We start from the raw sequence: 21,720 nt of genomic DNA on the forward strand, positions 1-21,720 counted from the left end.
AAACCCAAACTAGGAGAAAAGCTCAAAGCAGACAAATACAGAGTTAGCAAAAATCATTGCCTAGATTTCAGCTGTAGCATTCAAAACCTGCACTCTCACCTATACCTTCAAACTCCCCTTTTAGCCCTCTGCATCCTCCATTTAACTTTCTTACCTATCCTGGCAATCTCCACATATCCAGATAATACAGTAAAGCCAAACGTCTGCCACCTGCACCACATGCGAACAAAGCGCTTTCAAAGGCTGTGGACTTGCCTATGTTATTTCATTCCAGACACCATAAAAAGCCTCCTCACTGAGGACCGTTTCCCTACTAGATATAAATTTTCAAGTATCAATCTTCAGAATTTCTCTGGTAAAGAGAGATGTTTAACTGTACAAAAACATGTCTCCTATCTCATAAGTGACTAAAGTGATCTGACTCAAATGCTACAGAAATTCAGCCTTAGATACAAGAGTAACAAAGTCTTGTCTCCATAGGCCAAACTTGCAGAATATTACAAGTAACTGAAAATGAGTGTTTCAAATGGAAGTGTTATGCAACATGAATGACAATGACCTGAAATACTCAGAGCAGACTATATTCTCATCTCCAGCATTTGTCTGTAGCAGCACAAGAAACTTTGAAGGCCTGAAGAACACAACAACTTCCAGTTTGGAGAAAGAACAGATATGTAAAACCGTGCAACACTTAAGTATCTTTTGGGTCCTTGGCATATCAGAATATCTCTGGAAATACGAAAAGTTTAGATGAGATGTCATTCTCAACAGCAATAAAAGATTCCATTTAGACTTACCTCAGGCCATACAGAACAGTCCCATCAGGATGGAGCCTAATCATGCGATTCTTCACTGTCACCCCATGCAGAAAGGACTTCTTGTCGTTCAGGAAATAGGTGTCAGGCAGCCATAACTGGTCAGCCACCCGGTTGTCCAGCGTCAGGTTGAGAGGAAGGTCGTTATACGCCAGGCGTTTGTCCCGCCAGCTCTGCTGGAAGTACATGGTGATGGTGTAGTCCTGGGAGATAAACATGCAAACATCAGCCTGGCTCCAGGGTAGGGAGGTAGCTCAGTCCCTTCACTACTGCCACAGCTGAGACCTTTGGTGAGTCTCCAAATTCCTTGGCACTCAACTGTTTGTGTCCACACCTCCACCAGTGGGGGCAACTGTGCTTTGTTCTAGGAAAATGGAAACAAACCCAAGCTTTGTAGGGGACTAAATGACATGACTCCAATCAAACAAAACTGCATCCCACTCATGTTGACCCAACCTGCTTAGAGTTTGGCTGCAAAACTAGTAGTAATTAGTACTACCATAGCACTGAAGGATGTCAACCAACAGTGGGCTACACTGTGCCAAAGACTTCAAGGATTGATTTCTCAGTTAAGTCATGTAAAGGTGTCTGGACACAATGCAGTCATGCTCACCCACTGCTTGTTACCATGCAGTTGGTAAAAGTCAATTTTATTTTGAGCAGAAACTCAGGAGATTCCCAAGGGCACATGGAGAATCTCACCTCAAGACCAAGGTTTCAAAGTCAACCCAGGCCAGCCGTGACAAGCTATTAGCACTTGCCTTGTTACATGAGCTATGTTGGGAGTTCATTGCAATTCTCAGGAAGGACATATGTGGAGGAAATCTGTCACCAGTGGAGCATGATCCACTGCTAAAGGGGCAGTTCTGTAACCAGCCCCAGCTAGCACAATGCCATATGTATCTCCTGCTCAATAGTAAAAAAGTTGAAACTTAAAACTGGTGCTAAGGCAAGAATTTTATAGAGGGCAGGGAGAGCTGTTTGGTGGCTCACAGCTGTACCTCTGCAGAAACCATACCAGTTGCTGGACAGTAACAGCACATCCAGGGAAGATCCAGAGGCCCCAGATCAGCTTATTCAGAGAGACGGTATTGCGTCACCATACTAGAAGAACAATTAGCTCTTCTCAGATAAACAAGTAGTACAAGAAGGGGTCTTGTACATATCAATGATAGAAAATATTCTCACAACAAGTCTTAAATAGGCTAGTAGCCAAAATTTTGGGGGGTAAAACAGATAGCATTAAAATAACAGGATGTTGATTAGTAAGTGGGCACAACTCTTGCTGACAGTGGCCTTAGAGAAGTCAGTGATTTTTCACAAGTCCTTAAATAAACAGCATTTTTGCAAATGTGTGTAAATTATCTTCTCCCAAGCAGATACCACAGTGCCACAGGAATCCTCCTGACCACACGGTTTTGTATGATGGGTGTTTCTGATCTGCAAATTCCAGCTCTGTGCAAGGGGCTGGCAAGGACCCTTCTCATGCACTAACATCTGGGCTGAGCACTGAGGCATCCTGCCTGCCTGTCTTCTCCCACTGACTTCACTCAAAGCCAGGTTTGATTAGCACCTCTGAAAACAAGCACAAATAATCTCACATTATGGGTATGCCAGCCTTCAGATATCTAGCTATGATTCACAAATCCAGACCCACATGCATATCCAAAAGGTCACAGAGTAAAACTGTGGTGTAGACTGGATACAAAAGCTATATCTGTCACTTTCTGTGTTATACTGAAAAGAACAAAAACACAGTGACAGCTTTCTGGCCAAGAAACTGTTTTGCTTTGCTTTTTAAAGGACTGCTAAAATCCTGCCTCAGAAGCCTCACAATCCATCTCTCAGGGGCACAAACATTTTCATTCTAGTCAAGACCTTGCAAAGCAAAGTACTCTCCGTAGTTATTCTCCTAGGGTGTTTGGACCTGCATTGCAGTGAGAGCACAGAGGAGCAGAACACCCAAATTCCTGAAGCCTCTTACCCCTTGGTAACAGACTCTTCTCACCCATTTGAGACCTGCACCTGCACATCTCAGCAAGCTGCTTAACTGACCTGCATTTTCCTAATCCTTGACAGAGCCCTGCAACACCTCACCCCTAACCAGGCCACCCTGCTGGCATTGCAGGCTCCTGTCAGCCCTCAAGCAGCAGCAGACAAGAGGTGGCAACAATCTCCAAGCTGCTTACAATGTGAACAGTCATTAACACCCAAGAGATACAATTTCTAAACTCATCTTCTGTATTTCCAGGATTGACGGGAACAAACTTATAAGGTTACAGAAATAAAAGCTTATACCCTAGCCCATTAGGCTGATGATGATCTTCAGATGCAGAGATCTTTCCGGGGAAGAACAGCTAGCCCGGTCTTGGGCTGAGCTCTGTTCTCAAATATTCCTGGCTTCTTGGCACAATAGATTTATTTGGGCAGCATCACAAAAGTCTGGAGCACTTGATAATCATGGTTCATCTGGTGCCTGAGGTTTCCCTCAGCCCCTCTCTCTGCTGATGCCTGTGCTCCACTTCTTGTTCTCCTGCTCTCCCTGCCCCACACAGCATGGTTGAACAGTGGACAGGATTTCTGGGCATAACAAAAAGAGCAAGACAGGTGTCCACCCCTCAGAGCTCAGTTGTCCCTGGGAGGACAGGTGCCACTGACATACTGATGGGTACAGCACTGAGCTATGGGGAAGAGGGATGCTCTGCCTCCAGGTCCTGGGGAGAGGGCAGAATACAGATCAGAGGATTGTGAGAAGCCCTGATATGGCCCACTATGGAAAGTGAGATAGACCAGTACTCAGGAGATAAAGCAGTGAGCTTGTCTTCCCCTTCATACCCCATATCCTGGTCAGGCAGTTGTGAAGTACCCACGTGACACCTTAACATCACCACCTGGCCAGGCTCCAGAGCTGATGAGATCTTAATCATAGCCTTCCTTTCAGAGGTGTGTAAAATAATGACCAAGGGTGACATCGTTCTGCAGAGGCAGAACTGCCAGATGGAGCCAGTGCATGCAGTGGTTGATAAGTTCAGGAATCAAAAGTAATGAGCCTGATATTCCACTGAGTTTTGAAAAACAATCCCTTTGTTCTAGGGTTTTATCTGCCAGTGGGCTAATACAAGGGTTTTCCAGACCTCACACTAACCAGTGACGTTCACAAGCCTACTGATGCCACAGATCCATCACAAACTGGGTTTCCCAGCATCACCAGCAGATAGAAAGTTGGCCCATTTACCATGCTCAATGAAGAGCTCCAAAACCAAACACTCCCGAAGCCCATGCACCCCTCCAGCTCAGCACTGAAGCACTTCAGTGGGACAACACAGTTGAATTTCCCTGTCCCCTCTGCTAGAGATGAACAAGTGGGATTTCTCTGTGCATGCACACCCAGTAACAGCTGTCTCTGCTGCTGCTGGAGAAACAAGTGAGCAGTGCAGCATAGATCCTCTCCACACTGCACCAGTGCAGCTCCAATAGCAACAAAAATGCTTCCAAATATCCTGTCCTGGATTCCATTAGGTCTTTTTCTGGAGGACCATAAAATGCTAAGGTGGGGACAGGGTCTGGCCAAGGCAAATCGCTGCTCTGGCAAGAATGGGGGAGCTTTGCAGAGAGCTCCCAGCTCACCTTGCCAGGTCCACCTACTGCACCAGGGAGAAAAGGCAGGACCCACGCATGTCCCAGGTCACCCTGTGCAGCCTCCTGCTTCATCTGGTGGCTACTGAAGGAGGACAGGCAAGACTGGAGGAAGGGAAATACCACTCCTCATCAGAAGCTCCATACAGGTTGCACTGTAAAGACCTTTGGAAATTCTTCAGTGTGAACTTAGATTTCAGTTTTCAAAAAGTAAAGGGTGGGGAAAAAAGGAAGGGGGCTTCTGAAGGGTGGTCATGACCAGAAGTTATGTGCCTCCAACTAGTCCTCTCTTTTCCACCCACAGGAAAACAAGCTTTCCAAAGATAGCTGCAAACTCTCTCTAGCTGAGATTTGCTACTGTAGCTTAAGTGTTCACGTCAGCTTATACCTACCTACCCTGACCAGCATCCCACTGGGAAACACTGTAGTCAACGGTGCTGGCGAGTGGAAAGCCTGTTTCAGCCCCAGATGAGCCCTGCTGAGTCTCACTGACCTACAAAACACATGCGCCTTACACCAAAAGAGCTTGTGTGTTTCAAAAGAACTTGTCCCTCTCACCTCCATTTCTGTGGCCAGACCCTTTGGTTTGTCCCAGAAGTCTGGTACCCAGCAGCTCACAAGCTGCACAGCTCCAACGCTGCTTCCAGCCCTTTTCTGTACTGCAGCACTCCTGCTCCCTGCTCTGCAAAGCAGACCCTGTGGTCCAGCCACTTGCGAGACTCCACTCAGCCCCTCACAAAGCCGAGATGGCATCTGAGTCTGCAGGAAAGCTGCTCAGCACAGCCATCCTCATGGGACCTCCTCCTCCACATGCCTCCGTTCGGTCTGCGCTGCCGAGCAGCTCCTTCCAAGCTGTCAGTCCCAGCCCCCTTTGCCTCCCCCACTCACAGGTTCTGCAAAGGCTTTGCTTGCTTTCTCTCTCCTCCTTTCTGCGTGTGACGCACACAAAACAGAGGTGAGAGCAACATGTGGAGCCAGCACACGCTCATGTTGCAGAGGTGCCTCCCTGCGAGGAGGATGGACAGTTCACAAGAGCTTAGTTGGGGACCTCACATGCCAAAATGACAGTGCATCCTACCAGCTACTGAGGACAGGGCAGCCGGCATCCATCTCCAGACAAGAGAAGAAGACTGATAATCACAGCCTTTCCTGAAACTCAGCAGGGACCCCAAACCAAAGATGGTGTAAGATGACTGCAGAGGGAAAGGCTGAAATGTTGACAGGAGAGAGGTATGAATGGAGGACGGTTCCTGCAGAACCCCAGAGGCAATAAATTCAGTCACGCATGCACAGGGATTCTCCGGTTTCTCAGAAGATAGAGTAGATAAGTCTAAGGGAACAGCAGCTGAGGCACAGCAAGAAGTGAAATAAGCTGACATCATTAGTATGAATTCAAGAATGAATTTCCAGGGCTTTATGCTTTTATTAGCATCTACCATACAAGCCCTTGCACCTCCATCTTACAGAAACCCTTTAGAATGTAACACTCATCCTTAGAGAGCAAACCAGGACTCAGCCTGGACCATTCCTCACTTGTACTGACTCTGTGAAGTCCGGGAGCAAAAATGAGACCATTGTCACTGGACAGTAAAGCTGCCAAACCTGAACACAATGGGAACAAACCCACTTATGCAGAGGAAGGCAAAGTTACAGGAGGCCAAGGTAGTGATAGGACATGTGAGTCCTGGAGAGGGGACTAATACCAGATCACTGCTGGTGCTGTGAGCACAGGTTGGTTGCCACTGGAACACTGACAAACCAGAGGGCAGGGTGAAGGTGGAGCACTTGTGGGTAGAAGATACTCCCTGAAGCCACCACAACCCAGGCAAGGACAGGGGCATGTGGCCAGTTCCTTGAGGGCAGCCATGCACATTGACCAGTGTGCAGGGATGCACCCAGAACACCAATGAACACAACACTTCAGGTTGGGAACCTGAACTTCCTTGCCTACAGATCAAAGAACTGCAAGGGGTAGGGCAGGACCAGTTGAAGCAACTCAGCACCCTGCAGAACGCAGCTTCAGCCTTTAACTCGAAAGCCACCTAAGGAAGTCCTCCTCTGCACACACAGAGAGAGTGTCTAGGCTCAAGGATGGCCTTTTGGAGGACAGCAGCATGTGTGCCTTTCTGCTCACTGCAGCGAAAGAAAGAGTCCAAAATTAAGCAGCCTCTCTTCCCCAGAAAGAGCTGTGCTTCTCTTGCACAGTGTCATGTCAGCATGCAGGACGCAAACACAGTGTAAGTCCCAAGTGATATTCTTACAAGTGTGCTTGTGGTGATTTGGGAGACACAGCTGTATTGTGCCAGGCAAGAAGTCTTTCTACATTAGTATCCTGTCTTCAATAACAGTAAAGAGAATAGCAGGAAAGAATACAAGCAAAACAGGGTGTCTGTTGTGATAGTTAAATCTCCAGCTATTTGAGGTTTAAGATTCTCCTGAGCTAGAATTTATATCTTCTTAACTGGAGATACTCAATTTCTCTTCTGAAAGTTTGTCTTATATCTCAGAATATTTTTCCTTTGGAATCTGCAGTCTTTTGGTAGTGAGTTCCACAGTTTAGCTATTCACTGTATTTATATCACTCTAGAACAAATATTAATGAGGCTTACTCTTTTCTGATTCACCGTAGAGTCTTTAGTAAGTCAGTAAATAATCATATCCCTATGCTACTCAAGCTAACAAGGTCCCACTCCCTTTTAGATGCTTGAGGGTTACTGATCAGAACACAAATAACTACATGCATTCTCAATAGCAGGAGAAAGGCTCTGATAGAGGCAGGAAGCAGCAATGCCGTGGAGAACTGTTGCAGGGGTTAAAGGCAGAATGGAGCCATATGACTGTCTCTGACTTCCTGCAATGAGTCGTTGCACAGGAACCGACTGAAGGCAAGGTAATGGAAGTAGCTTTCCACAGAGCCTGTGGAATTTGCCGTTACAAAAGCATGAGGTCAGAAGCTCAACAGTATTTTGGAAGATCTAGGCATTAATGTGGAAAATACAGTCCAAGTCACAAAAGGAAGGGACTAACAGGGAAGAATAGCCCAAGGATGCAGGGCCTCCTGATGCAAAGCAGAAGCTCCATCCGCCAACAGAAAGTCACCAAAAGTGTCCATCCCAGGCACGTTGCTTCACAATCCCTCAGCACAGCTCCTGGAAGATGCAGATCATTGGCAGGTTGGGTCAGACCATTTTCCTTTGTGCTGTGACCTATAGAGTCCCCAGTATTAAACTTGTCCAGAGGCAGAAGCACACATCCTCTTTGGGAGCTACACTAGACATAGAAGCCAGGATTAGAAATGGAAGGAATAATGTATGCAAAAAGGTCAAATCTTTGCCCAGAATACAGTATTTCTAGTAACATGGATGTCTCCTGTGCCTGGTCCATTTTTTGCGCATGACAAATGACTCAGATACCTTTCGATGGGGCTTTTAAAGTGAAGGTGACTATTCCAGGCTTCTAAGTGGGGGTTGTGTCTCACCAAGCACTTGCAAGGTACTGGAAACAATAACTTTTCTGCAGGATGAAGTGCACACTGCTCTTCTGCTGCTGCATGACTTTGGGCACGAGGGATAAAGGAGGTTTTGCAACTTGCCTCTAGCACTAACTGTGCCACTTTTTCCCCCATTACCCCTCCATCCTGACTTTGACAAAGCACCTCCTTTTGGAAAAGCGACCAAATAAAAGCCCTTCCCCATATAAGCGAATGACATATGGTCTCCTTGTCCAAGATCACAAAAGAACATTAGGAAAGCCAAGATGCTCCATAAAGATGGAGAAAAATGGAACATCTGACTTAGTAAAAACCAAGCTGCCACTGCCAGAGACTAATGAACAGTTTGCTGGCTTCAACTTCTTTGATGATTAAACACCATCTCCTGTTCCCATCATTCTTGGGAAAGAAATTAAAGGACAAAGTAGTCCTCAAGTTTGTTTCATTTTAAGGAGGGGGCAGGGGAAATAAGAGCAATTACTTTTAAGGGGAGGAGACAGGATGTGCCTGCAATCAGTTGCAGAGAATTGAAGTAACATAAAATGGACAGGAGAATACATGAAAGACAGATCAAGACAGCCACGGATCTTCCTTAGCAAGCTCATGTAAGAAAACTACTTTGCCCTCGTAAGGCATTGTCTATTTCCACACAGATAAATCAATGTCTCCCAGATCTTAATGAGCACCAGTTAATGAGACCTAAGTAAATACCTGGTAGCCCGTTTTCCAGTTCTAAACCAGCAGAAAGTCTGTTCAGACTGTCACCTTTGCTTAGGGCAGGAGGCAGCAGCTCTTGTACTTACTGTACTCTTCATGAGGAGAGCATTCTGCCAAAATGCTGCTTTTAATCTCTCTTTTCATGCAAGCCAGTGCCCAGTTTACAAGTCTGAAGTTCTGCATGACAACCGCTATATATAAAGTGACAACTATTTTAGATACTGCCCTTCTCCCTAGGTTTCACCTTAACAGGTGAGAAAGCCACAATCTCTTTTCACCTCCCTTATTTTTTGAATAACCAGATGTTAACTTGGGGATCAGGAGAAGCACCTTCCACCTGCAGTCTCTGTCGGTAATTCAAGGGGACAGGAATGTTTGGGTTCTAGGATGTGCTCTGTGCCATTCCGTGCTGCAGGCTTTTGCGCACTTGAACTTGTTTTCTTTAGGACCTGAGAAATACTTTGCATGGAGATGTTCCCCTCACTAATCTGATCTACTTTTGCAGTAATTTGCATGTGTCTAATTGCTGAATGCATGTCCAGAAACTGGGACAGATACCAGCTATATCCTCAACAATGAGGGGTGTGCAAGCAAAGTGTCACTTTTTTGCCCTATTTCTCTCCAGCCATGACCTATCTCTGCAGCACCTAAATTGGTGCTGGTCCTGCAGGTGTAAGATAGAGGACATACCTAGCTGGGTTCTAAGCCAAAAGGGCATTGATCTGCTCAGGACAAAGCTTTCAGGCATTTGACCCTGTGTATCAACATCCTATCTAAGCGGGAGGCAGCACCATATGTCATCTGCCTAACAGCCTCAGTCATGCTGGAAGCAGAGGTCAAGAGGAGAAAGTCAAAACTGATGGACACAGGGATAAGTAGCACCTGCTCTATCAGCACAAGCAAAACCGCAAAATTATTCAGTGTTACAGGCAGCAATCCCAAAATCACCACCTGCAGCATGACATCTTCCTCGGGCAAGCTCTTAGAAAACAATGCCAGGCAGTTTCTATTCTTAAACCATAAAATCTGTGAGCTACTGCATACTATTTCTGCTGGTCTGGTCCTCACTCCGTTCCCCATGAACTAGCGGCTGGGTCAAACCTGGAGCCCATTCTACCCCCAAAAGTAAGACTGTTTAACCTTCCCATTTCTGAATCATCAGCTAGCTTTCACTCCAAACATCATCATAACTTGTGAAATTGTTTTTCCCAGAGAGGAACCACTTAATGAAAAACGGTTGAACTCATTTTTGGTTCCTATACCTTCCCATCCCAAACCAGCACAGAAGGGCATGCTTTGTCCAGATAGCCAGCCAAGGCCAGAGAAGCAAGGCCACACCTTCAGTTCAAAAAAAGGTGATGTATCGATTTGACCAGTTTTCAGGTAGAAAGTCTTCAGGATGGTGCTTGCACTATTTTCTCACTGACAAATGGGCTGGGAACTGGTAAAGCCTCATGGTAGTACCAGGACAGCTTAAAAAAAAAGGTAATATACTCACTTCAACAGGGACAGAGCTCAGCTGACTAATTTCTTTGAAGAAAATGATTAGTTAGAGGGGTGACTGGCTTGAGATAGTGTAGGGAAGGCGGCAAGCTGATCCTCGCCTCCGTGACAAGATAAGTTTTGCCAAGTGAAGTCTACCACAGGAATGACGTGGATCCCAAACAGCACAGGTAACATGGGTACTTCCCCTTGCTGAAGATCTTTAAAGCCTTATTGCCTACACCTATATGCTGCTAGTGCATCAGGTGGCTTCATCAAAACTTCCCAAATCCCTTCTCTCTCTTACCATATTAACTTAAGGCAAAATCTTAACTTAGCCCCTTTTGTTGATTCTCTTAACCTCTCCTCTTGCTTGCTCAGAGATGCTCACTTAAAGTGGTTAAAACTCAATAGGCTGTCTAGCAGGAGCAACCTACTAACAGAAAGATATAATTTCTCCAAAACATTCCCAGGACTCTTCACTCCTCTGTACCTTTTCTATGTTTAAATGAAACATCCTCTTCACCTTGCCAAGAGTTTTACTGGACACCAGTCCAGTCAGACTCTTCCCCAATCTGAAGAGGTTCTGAAGCCCTCCACGTAGACACTGTCTAGTAGAGATCATGGGGAAAAAAAGCTGGAGGGATGCAGACTTAAAGCAGTAAAGAGGCCCATTGGAATTAGGTACTCTAGAAAACACCTCTGAGGATCAATTTCAGCTCATTCAATGCTAATTCTGTAGGAGATTTTGGGCACTTTCACCTGTGCCTCATTTCCACTTATCTTTAAAAAGAAGACACTGCTAACTTGCCTCCATGCTGCAGTTTAGCACTTGCCTAGAGATGTTGGGATCCTAAGTGTTTAATGAACAAAAATTACTTTTTCCCCTCTAGGGGAAGTAAAGCTTGTAATTCCCTATGGCAGTCTAGACCACTAACGCAGTTTGGGGCTGAAGAGGAGGGGAATCATGTTATGAATGAAGCAATGTTATTATTTTACACGGCAGAATAAAATGCTATATGTACAGCTCTGAGCAATGAAATCATGACACTCTCTGCAACATTATCAAGACACACAATGCTCTAAAGACACTGTGTTAACTTCGAGAAGGAAGGTTTGATATTCAAAGTTCTGAAAACTTCCACAAAGATGTAATTTCCCAGGAGGCAGCCAGAGGAAAACAAATCCTTTAAATGATATAAGACAACTAATATGTTCTGGGCAGAACAATCACCCCAACTAGGCTGTCACAGGTTGACTTGACCAAAAGGTTAGAATGGTGTTTATTTCCTGTAGAAAGTAAAGTTTGATTGTGTAGGAAGGATAATTGGGAGTACACTGATAAGATGGTGAAATGCAGAAGAGTAGAATGTATTTCTGGCCATAGGATTCAGTTAGGTCAAGGGTGGTCTCCTGAGGGTAGAGGATGGCAGCCCTGTGGTTTGAATAACAAGGCTTACTTTTCAACAAGCCCAAACAAACTGGATGCAAAATATTGCACTTGAAAACCCTAAGACTCCTGCACACGGGGACCTGGTTCTACACCTGAGGTGGCTGCTTCTACATCTGGATGTTGTCCATGGTCCTAAGGGAACAATCTCAGTAAGAGTGATTTACTGGTAGAGAAAAGGGCTAGCGATCAGCTGTCTCAACTGTGGTGTGAACGGAGCACTGTACAGTCATGCTGGGACAATCAAGAAGTACAGGAGCATCAACTGATCTGTTCTGTTCTTCTGTCAAGGGTACTGACCAGTCAGTAGTCTACCTCTAACCCCAATTAATGGGTTAGTCTGCCCTTGTTTATGCCAGGTTAGTGCCAAAGGGACCAGTCCAGGCTGACAGCAGCAGCAACGCACACAATACAGCCCATACTATCATTCTCCCACTTTAACAAATCCAAGTCTTGGCTGCAAGATCATAAACCTGATGGACGGGTTCAGTGCAGTTAACTGACAAGAGCATTCAAAAATGCAGCTGTATGAAACACTGCTGATTCTGCTGAACAAGCCAAGCTTATTACAGGATACATGAAGAAAAAAAGAGGTTTTAGCAGGCTGTGAAGGTCCACAAGCAAGCAGCCTTCGACTTCACGGCCAACTGAATGGCTGAGAACAAGCTGCAGTCTCTGTCCATGCTGAGTGAGTGCTCTCTGCAGTACCAGGACCAACAGTCCTGGAGCCAAGGAGCTCTATTTGCAGAGCTGGCTGAAAGTTATTGGCAGTGAGCCCATGTGAGCTGGGTAAATAAAGTATCCAGATAATAAAAATACCCAAAGGCACTGTTTAATTTTTCTGAGGGTTCTGATATAGCCACTAATATTGAGAGGGAATAGAAATCTTGCAGATAGGAACAGAAGCACAGGGCAACACTATCCTTCCAGAAGAGGGCAACACAAGACACCCGGTAGCTCTGATGGTTCACACCCTGTACACTTGAATACCTGACACCCATTTATGGGGGAAACAGCTGAAGAGGAAGAGGATTTATGTTCAGGAACTAGACTGGAACTCAGAAAAACTAGGCTCGAACAGGAGCTTTTGTACTGTAAAACCTCAAGTCTCCTTGAACCTTACCTGCAAACTCTTGCTGGATAGAAAGGTCAATACTTTGTGTATCCATGACCTAAGAATGTATCAAAGGGGATGGACAGGGAGATATTACAAAAGCCACAGGCTCCCTTCCCCTGCAATTATAGCGAAGTTAAAGGAGCTACTGTGGCAGCAGGTTGCTGCAGTGGAAAAAGAACATGATGCCCAACCTGTAGGCAGCGAATATGTTTTGTATTTGCTCCCCTCTTCACTAGAGCCTCAGATGATAGCTCAGTGCACCCTGCAAAGAAGGGGCAAAGGATGTGTAAGAGGTTATACTCCAGCCTGGTAGCCCACTGCACCATGGCACAGACAGCAGGAGGGCAGTTGTGCACACCTTGCAAGCAGGAATGCGGAAGGGCTGGTGGATCTTCCCTTTTACTCCCTCCTCTGCATTTTTTCTGGCTGGAGCTGGCCTGAGACTGCATCAGAGCAGCAGGGACTACCTGCATTCCATCCTGCATACACGCACACACTCCTTCCCCAAAATGATCCCTTTTGTCTGACTAGAGGATCTTTCTGGATCTACAAACAGCTCAGCAGATCCTTTTCCTTTTATCATCCCTTTTCCTTGAATGTTCATTTTTGCCTGTAGCCTAGCAACTCAGCGCAGACTCAGAATATTAACAACTCCTGTCCCCGCACATGGTCTTCTCCAGAGGTCTGAAATATGTGATAGTAGAAAGGCTGAGAGGAGTAGGAGCAGGTACAAGTGATATAGGGAGCCTCTACCAGCGCTCAGAAACAGCAAAGCTACTCAGCTTTTGTATCTGTCACCTTCACTTAACATGTACATAACATTGAGCTATATATAGCACCATTTATTTACATATTCAAATAGCAACACGACATGCACATACTTGTATTTGGATCCAGGTTCTATACTGAGATATATTTTGTGCACACACACTCTCCACTGCTAGGTATTTTAAACATATGTGTGACAGGATGTCAGAAGGTCAGATTCTCAAGATCTAATTTGGTTTTCCATCAAACCAGACGAAGCTTTCACTTGTGGGAAGATACTTTAGCATTCTGCAGTAATTCTCTCCTATGTTACAGCATTGCGCTTGAAACAGGTGGCAGTTTGGAACATTGATCTCAAATACAGACAGCTTTTTAATACATATATATATTAAAAAAAAGAAAAAATATATATATAAAGGCTGTGGGAGTTCTGCTTGTGCAAAAGCCTGTATAAAAACTTAAGAAAAAAAAAAAAGGACATTTTTATCCTGTGCAAAGTTTCCTTCAGTAGCGATTCTAACTACTACAGAAATGCCGGAGTGCAAGCTGAAGTGGTTCATACCACCACCATACACCACAGACATGTTCCGATCCAAAGATAACTTGGCTGATACAGGAACAGATGGAGCACTGCAATACATAGCACTGTTCAGCTAAAAACATGCTGCAAACTGTGTAGCCATGGACTCTCATCCAACATGGGATGGAGTCACCTATGAAACACAGCATGAACTCAGCCTCTTCAGTGAGAGCACAGAAACATTCTCATTTAGGAAACTGCCTGGCGTGCAAAACATGTGAACTCTGTTTCTCAGTACTGGAGCAGGGTTGACTCAGCCCTCCTGAGGCTTGAACTTGTGATACTGGAGAGTTTGCAGAGCTGCTCCTTAGGGATAACAGCATCATGGAAAGATGTACAGGGGGGAATCATTTGCAACAAGCATTGCCACCAACAGCTTTCCCATAACCAAGGATTTTCAGTTATGAAAAAAGCTTTCTGCAAACCTTCCCATTAAGCTATCATGTTAATGCTACAAGATCTCTAGGAACAAAAATCATGGTAGAATAGAAAGCCTCAGGGGTAGAGACTCATTTTCTAGTCCATCAGTTCACAGTCTTTCTTCAACTGAGAGCTTGTTTCAACAAGGTTTCCACAGTTCACCATCTACTGATCTACATACATGGCAAAAATCATACAATTGAGCAAACAAAAACATTTCATTCAAGAACATCATTAATGTTCAAAACATCAGAACCTTTCAGCACAAGCATAGTAGATGTCTTTATAGGGGAAGCAATAAAGCTGTCCACTCTCACATGATGACACCTCCAGACAGGACAGTGGCAGGGACTTGGTTGGACTGCTGCTTTACCAGGCTGCTCTCTGCTACACCTGCACTAAGTCCTTGAGACATATGTCTCCGAATCCCTGGTGCTTTGTGCAGATCCTACCTTTCAGCTGGTCATGGCATTTGAAGAGACTGTATGGTGATCTTTGGTTTGTTACTTAGCAACACGACTCCGATATAGTGAATTTACTGGGCTGTCTCTACAGTCAAGCAACACCAAGACCATGGGCACAGGCAGAATTTTTGTCATGGGAATGGGATAATCTGTGAAATATTGTGGAAGACGCCCAAGGTTTTTCCTTTCTACAAATTGCCATAAATGCAGTAAATATTGACATATGAGTCACACTGACCTATTTTCTAGTCTTTAAGCTGGGACAATCTCTTTGCAGCTGATTTCAGAAGCGGTGAATGGGAGTATGTCAGGGCCTTTCACAGGTTTGCTTTATTCTTAACTATTTTGTGCAAGAACCCTACACTCTTGTGAAAGGACCATCCCTGTCTTTCGGGCAGAAAGGGGACCACTGTTTGTTTAAACTACTTCCCATCACCACCATCACATTGCAGAGCAGCCCAAGGCCAAATGCTTTGCTTGTCTTCATGCACTATCTTAGTCCAAGGGGGATTTCAGCACAATCAGAGGGATTTCTCTTAAAACAAGCAAAAACATAACACAGTGTGAACAGATATCCACATCTAATTCTTGACTTTTTAGACTGTATCAGTGCTGTTGAAAGTTACCCTGAGCCTCAGCAGTCATAGGATTTCACCACTTCAAGGACAGACAAAGTAAGCTCAAATCTAGCAATAGCAGGTAAGATGAGTCCCTGACATCTTTGTTGTCAAGATGTTTCTAGGAGTTCAGTAGTTTTCTACTCTTACCATCTATCAAGATGAGCCCCAGAGCAGGCACTTGCACCTCCTGCCTGAAAGCGACCTGCTCAAAGCTATGTCTAAAGTGGTTTGGAGGTTATTGTCCTCCCTGCTACAATTGTCTGTTATTTCTCCAAACATCCCTCTAGCAGAAGGAAAAGGCATCAAGATGTTGTTGGTCTCCTTGAGCTAGCCAAGTGCTTGCGTGTTTGTGCACAAGCTACTTCCGATTACTGGAGAAGGAGAGATGTGAGACTCACCAAGGTGACCATCCGTAACTGACAGCAATGTGCACGGGACACTGCACACAACCACTGTGCAGCAGTGCCCTCTGCATCCCCTGGTAACTATCCCTTCCAGGAAAATGCTGTTTCTCTTGTGCAGAACCGCCACTGTTTTATCTCCCAAGCAAACAGCCATCCAATGCATTGCAGGTCTGCACACCAGGACATGAAGTGACAAGAGCTGCATGACCCAAGTTGTACCGAAGCAATCATCTGCAGAGGAAGGCACAGACACTTGCCAGCTCTGAAGAAACAATCCATCTCAGCCTCATGTTTGCAATACCTTAGTTTAAATCACAGCACACAGAAGGCCCTAGCATGTGAAAAAAGCATAAACTCTCACTGTTCATGCCAGCATGGAGCCTGGGGATCTCTCACACTAAATCAGAGCTGTCCCATTCTTACTGTCCCACACTAGCCCTTCTCTGGCACCAAGACCTCAGAGCATCCTCTGCTACCTGCGACACTACTATTCCAGGAGCCCACAGCAACCCAACAGGGCTACAGCCCCTGCAGTACCATTACAGCGCACCACCTTTAGCTCAGCACCAAATCTACCTCTTAGTTTTACCATATTTTGGTAGCCTTCAACATTCAGCAGCCTTAAATACCAAGAAGTAATGTATACACACACATTCAATGTAGATATCACAGTGTCACAGGGCTGGAGACACCCTAGGTTACAGTGAAACATTTACAGCACTGACGTGTCATGTCATACTTGTATCTCATAGCATAGAACTCCAGAAACCTCAGAGTGTAGGATTTAAACGTTTTAACCTTTGTTTTTTTAAAACCTTTGGGTACCCAGAGATATAGAACAGACTGACTAGGAAATATCTGTATGTCATTTCTGCATTGAAAAGAGATGGCAACCAAACACAACACTTTCAGTTAAGAATATGAAAAATGCTGATATTTGAAGAGGATATGTGGTAGTATAAGGTACAGTATAACAGTAGAAACCTACTCTTGAAAATGTGGTTTGTTAAAGCTGAAGACATCTGTACCAATGGAAAATCCTTTTCGGAGCATATTGTAGCAAAGTTGTTTCTTTCTGTTATTTCAGGCATCCAGAGGATCCTCAAAGGCTCCTGCCAAAGTTGCATCAGCCCCATGGAAAGCAGGGGTTTGCATACACTATTTGACTGTCAGAACAGTTTGAGAATGGATTGGACATCATGCATTGATATCAGTGATCCCCCATGGATATACATTTTCCTGCCTTTCTCTTCCCATTTCCTGAAAGGGCTCAAAGGTTGAGACTAGGAGAAGCTGCAGCCTAAGAGGCTGCTCTGTTTTGTATCAAAGCAAACCTCTCCTATGTAGCCCAGCCATCCACACTGCCTTCTTTCATCAACTACCCCAAACATGCAGCAGATTCAAGCACATATATTACTGTGCATGCTTTACACTGAAACAGAGCCTCAACTAGTCAGTGCATATTCATATTCCAGTGAAAAGAGAACTGCAAAGCCTGATTAGGACAGATTCCACTACAAAGGCTATTTCAAGCATGCCTAAGAAAATTTGACATAATGAAAAGTATGATGCCCCACTGATAACAGCGTAACATGTTGTAGGATGAACTGTCCTGGTCAAGAGCACCCTTACACACAACCTGATCCACTTTGTTTTGAGTTAAAAGCCAATTTAAAATCCTTGCAGCTTATCACTGTCTTGGGACATGCTTTACATCTCTCTTGAACAGGGAAAACTTAATTGCTAAACAAGACAGAAGTTGGGAAATAGCAGACATGATGCTTCCTTCCATAACTCCCAAGAGATGCAGCACAAGTGCAGTCACTCTGACAAGCCAGTGTGACAACAGGTGACACAGGAGTAGGGAGCAGGAGGCAACAAAGTGAAACATCGAGGTCAGCTTTGCCAAGGATCCTGCACCAGACTCCAACCTGTCTGCACTGTGGACTCCTCCCCAGCAAAAGGTATTGCCAATCCCACAGATATTGTTCCTTTAAAACTTAGATTCCTGTAAACATTTCCATTCGGAAGCTTTGTTTCTTACACTAGCCCTCTACAACAATTCTCTTGTAACTTTTCAACTTGTCACCAGGTTTATAAAACTTTAAAGCTAGTGCTATAACAAACTGAAACAATGTTATTGCAGATGTAGGAGAGCATCTTGGGATGAATAAATTATAGGAGCCACAAAGTAATCACAAGTCTAAGGGTTGGATGCTCTGAGCTGTCTACGGTGTGCAGATACACAGGAGGGAGCAGGTTTAGGGCTGCACAGATCACAGGGCAGGAAAATTAAAGCATCATGAAGGGTAACTATCTCTTATTTCAAAGAGATACAAAACTTCTGTTTGTCTTCCTTATTGAAATAATTCATTAATGCCTGAAAGGAGTCTGAACTGTCTGGTACTAGAAAAATGTGCCCCCAAAGACTAACTAAAGAGAGAGAAGGCTACAGTTGAAAGGATTATTCTCTAGTCTCACCACGAAGTAAGTACAACATACCCTGAACAGGTCAGTACTCAGATGTCTGTTGAAAAGACATGCAGGAATGGGGGAAGTATTCCAGCTCCCTCTGAAGCCATCGGTGCTGGTTATCATCAGAACCAGGCCCACCAGAGCAGGCTGGTAGAACCAGACCAGCCAGCTGACAGAGGCTTTGGGCAGCATTCAGGCCACGTACCACACGGACAGAAACCTGCGTGCTGCTCCATGCTGCCAGTGCTCTTCACTCTCCTGGGTCAGAAGGACTGCTGGCCTCCTCAGTAACTCAAGTACTGTTCAAAGAGGTCTGAACATAGCACTGTGCAAGTACCACTATACACCAACCAGCAGCTATAAATACCTGCATGTTGTTCCATGCTTACTGCAATTCAATCGCCTGTAATAAAACGGCATTAACCAGATAACTTACCCATCCCTTTTCCCTTAAGGTGAACTAGGAGATACTGTCCTTCCATTCTTTGCAGATCATTTGAGCTACTGAACATAATTACGAAAACATTCCTCCTTTCAGTCTGTCTTTAAATCCCCAACTTGCAAATTTGTACAGGATAAGAAAAGACTCCAGCTAGGCCTTTCATCTTCATGGATCAGCAGTTCCCAGAGGGTCTGCCAGTCAAACGTGCCCTTCCCAGTACCTATTTGGCCTGGCCCCTGGCATCCTTTCCCAGGCATTTCAATTGATGTCACTGATCTTGGCTCAGCAAATAATCCTTCTAATCACTGACAAGAACAGAGGCTGCAGCTCAGCGTTGCTTAGCAAGGCTAAGAGGAGTGCACAGTAATAAAGCATTACTCTAGCAAGCGAGCTTTAAAATACAGCTGACCACACACAGGCAGCAGTTGCAATCAACAAGAAGGTGCCATTTTTTTAAGATAAAGACTGTAGTTCTGGTCTCTCATCATTGAGAGATAATTACAACGCCAGCACTGTACCTATGAACGTTCTGCATCCTTGTGCGACTCCATCTTCTGAGTTGTACCATGGCACCATATCTGAGCATGGCCCTCAAAGAGATGGAGATGCATCAACTTTGTATAGCAAGGCACCAGGCAATACATAACATGTATAGGCAGCTGCAAAGCATCCTGTATATCAGAGTGTCTGTGAACTTCAAACATTAGGACATAACTGTGTTGCCTTTGCAAAGAGCCCTATATCCTCCAGGATTGAAATGTCACCATATCATCATTCTGGGAATACAGTTCCCATAACCCAAATGATTCTGTGGGAGTGAAGGCAAGGAGCACTCCTGAGACCATGGGTGGAGCCATAATCCTTTACAGCCCCGTATCTACCTGGACTCCTGTGGTAAACAACTTCTGAAACATGCAATGGCTAGTCACCGACAGCACTCATCCCCCACCATCACACACACAGCAAATGCCAAGAATCCCAGGTAAACGCATGGGAGAGCTGGGGGCTCACCTCAGCCTGCCCAGCCCCAGGGCCATTGTTCCCAAAAGGATGTCTGAGGATTAATTAATTATCCTACAAGGGGTAGTAAGTAATAACACTCCTTGTGGAACAATAGAAGCTATTGGGTTGCCATGACAACCCAGCTTCACTTGTGTGCCTTTAATTTATTCATTGCACAGTCCCTTTCCTAATCACACATGATGCCAAAAATGCCTTGTTTTTCTTGTCAGTATGCATGTCCAGAGCAGGGGTAAGACCCAACCCTTTCCCTGAGGCATCTGTCACACAGAATGATGCGCATAAAATACCTTCAGCCTGTAAACTTACATCATATGAGAACTCTTCTGCTCCCTAAATGTTTGTTCTTTAAGACGATTCTGATTATTTTTTTAACCCTTTTTGAAGTTGCGTTACCATAGTGCTTAGAGATCTTGATCTTGAGTAGGTTCTCACTTTCTCACCCATTTCCCCTACCCTTGCTCCAATGTATGTAGGAAGGTTGGACAGGAGATTATGTTTGTCAAGTCAAACAGAGAGCCAGGAGGTGTAACGAAAAGCCCAGAAGTGACATGTCTTGGCAATATCAACCGGACCATGGCATGTACAGTGCTTGGTGCCCAGACTGATTACAGCCATGCCACAACCATCAAAACACTCAATGTCCACCCATGGTCTTGCCCATATTCTGCAGGATTCAGAGCAGCATGTGAATGAAGGTCCATCAGGAAACGCGTTCTCCCCCGCACCCCACAGCGATATTATTGCTGCTGTTTCTCCCCAGCCCTGATCACACACATTTGCCCCAGCCATACGGCAGCAGAAGGAAGCAAGTGTTCACTGGAGAGGGGATAGCATCGCATTCACATGGCAAGGGTTGAAAAGTGTTGCGAAGAGAATGGCCACTAGCCAGGGACACAGCATGCCTGGCCACAGCTGCTCACAACAGGCATATGACAAAGCACTTGATCAGCCTTTATAGTCCACCTCCAGTAGGAGTTTCATCCTGAACCAGTCTCTGCAGTGCCCATCTCTCTTCTCAAGTCTACAGAGAAAGATCCGGGAAGTTGTTACAGGTAAACTGAGAACTAAATCCCTCATACCATCCCAGTTATGTTTGTGCAAGCTGGGGTCTTATGCTCCAGGTCCTGTCCCCAAATTGTTCATGCTGGCTCTAGCAAGAAGGGTGACAGCTGGTTCACCACACAGGAAATTTCAGGTCCAAGTTGAGACTGGGGGAGGAGGTGACTCAAAACTGAGTTCTGCCCTGACAGGCAAGATAGATGGAACTAGGTTAAGCCATCTGGCTCTTCTAAGTTGAGTCTAACCTCAAGCACAGCTACCCAATGCAATGAGAATGTAGGTCTCTACCTGAATTTCTGACTGTACACACTGTCCAGTGTCACTGTTACTAGGCTGAGGTGTAATATGCCATGCAAATAATTATGGTAATGGTGGGATGATAACAGAGAGTCCACAAAAGAAACTCTTCCATGTGAGAAGCTGAAGATTCATGGCTGGTCCTTCACCCTGGGTCATATCAACATATGCATTTAGGATTTTCAAGCAGTTTGGAAAACAAAACAAGTTAGATTGTCTCGTCTCACCTTCCTTTATCTCCCTCATGAAATGACAGAATAGCTAGTGGGCCAGAGAAACTGGGCAGAAGAGTCCAGAAGCAGATAAAATAGGACAGGAGCATAGGGAGACCGAGGTTTTAATTGACTTGGACAGCAAGAGCTCTAAACTGGCCTAGGGTTCTCCTGCATGGGTCAGGAAGCGAGGAACGGGACAGCTGCTGGCAGGAGGTCCCCACCAGTCTTCCACTCCACTCATGCTCT

The 21,720-nt window shown here is 45.1% G+C and overlaps 1 protein-coding gene across 4 annotated transcripts in view; it reads right to left on the minus strand.

The window, feature by feature from the left end:
• The window catches only part of LOC136106219 (gamma-aminobutyric acid receptor subunit beta-4), an 83,253-nt gene that overhangs the window by 32,472 nt on the left and 29,061 nt on the right, over positions 1 to 21,720 (minus strand). For 3 of the 4 annotated variants that reach the window (XM_071813586.1, XM_065846439.2, XM_065846438.2), the window contains one exon: positions 798 to 1,018. In XM_071813586.1, the coding sequence (XP_071669687.1) occupies positions 798 to 1,018 (221 nt within the window). Of the gene's footprint in view, positions 1 to 797; positions 1,019 to 18,874; positions 18,949 to 21,720 lie in introns of those variants that run through there. The other variant, XM_071813587.1, reaches the window with a different exon arrangement.

Source organism: Patagioenas fasciata, chromosome 11, assembly GCF_037038585.1.
Source record: "Patagioenas fasciata isolate bPatFas1 chromosome 11, bPatFas1.hap1, whole genome shotgun sequence".
Lineage (NCBI taxonomy): Eukaryota > Metazoa > Chordata > Aves > Columbiformes > Columbidae > Patagioenas > Patagioenas fasciata.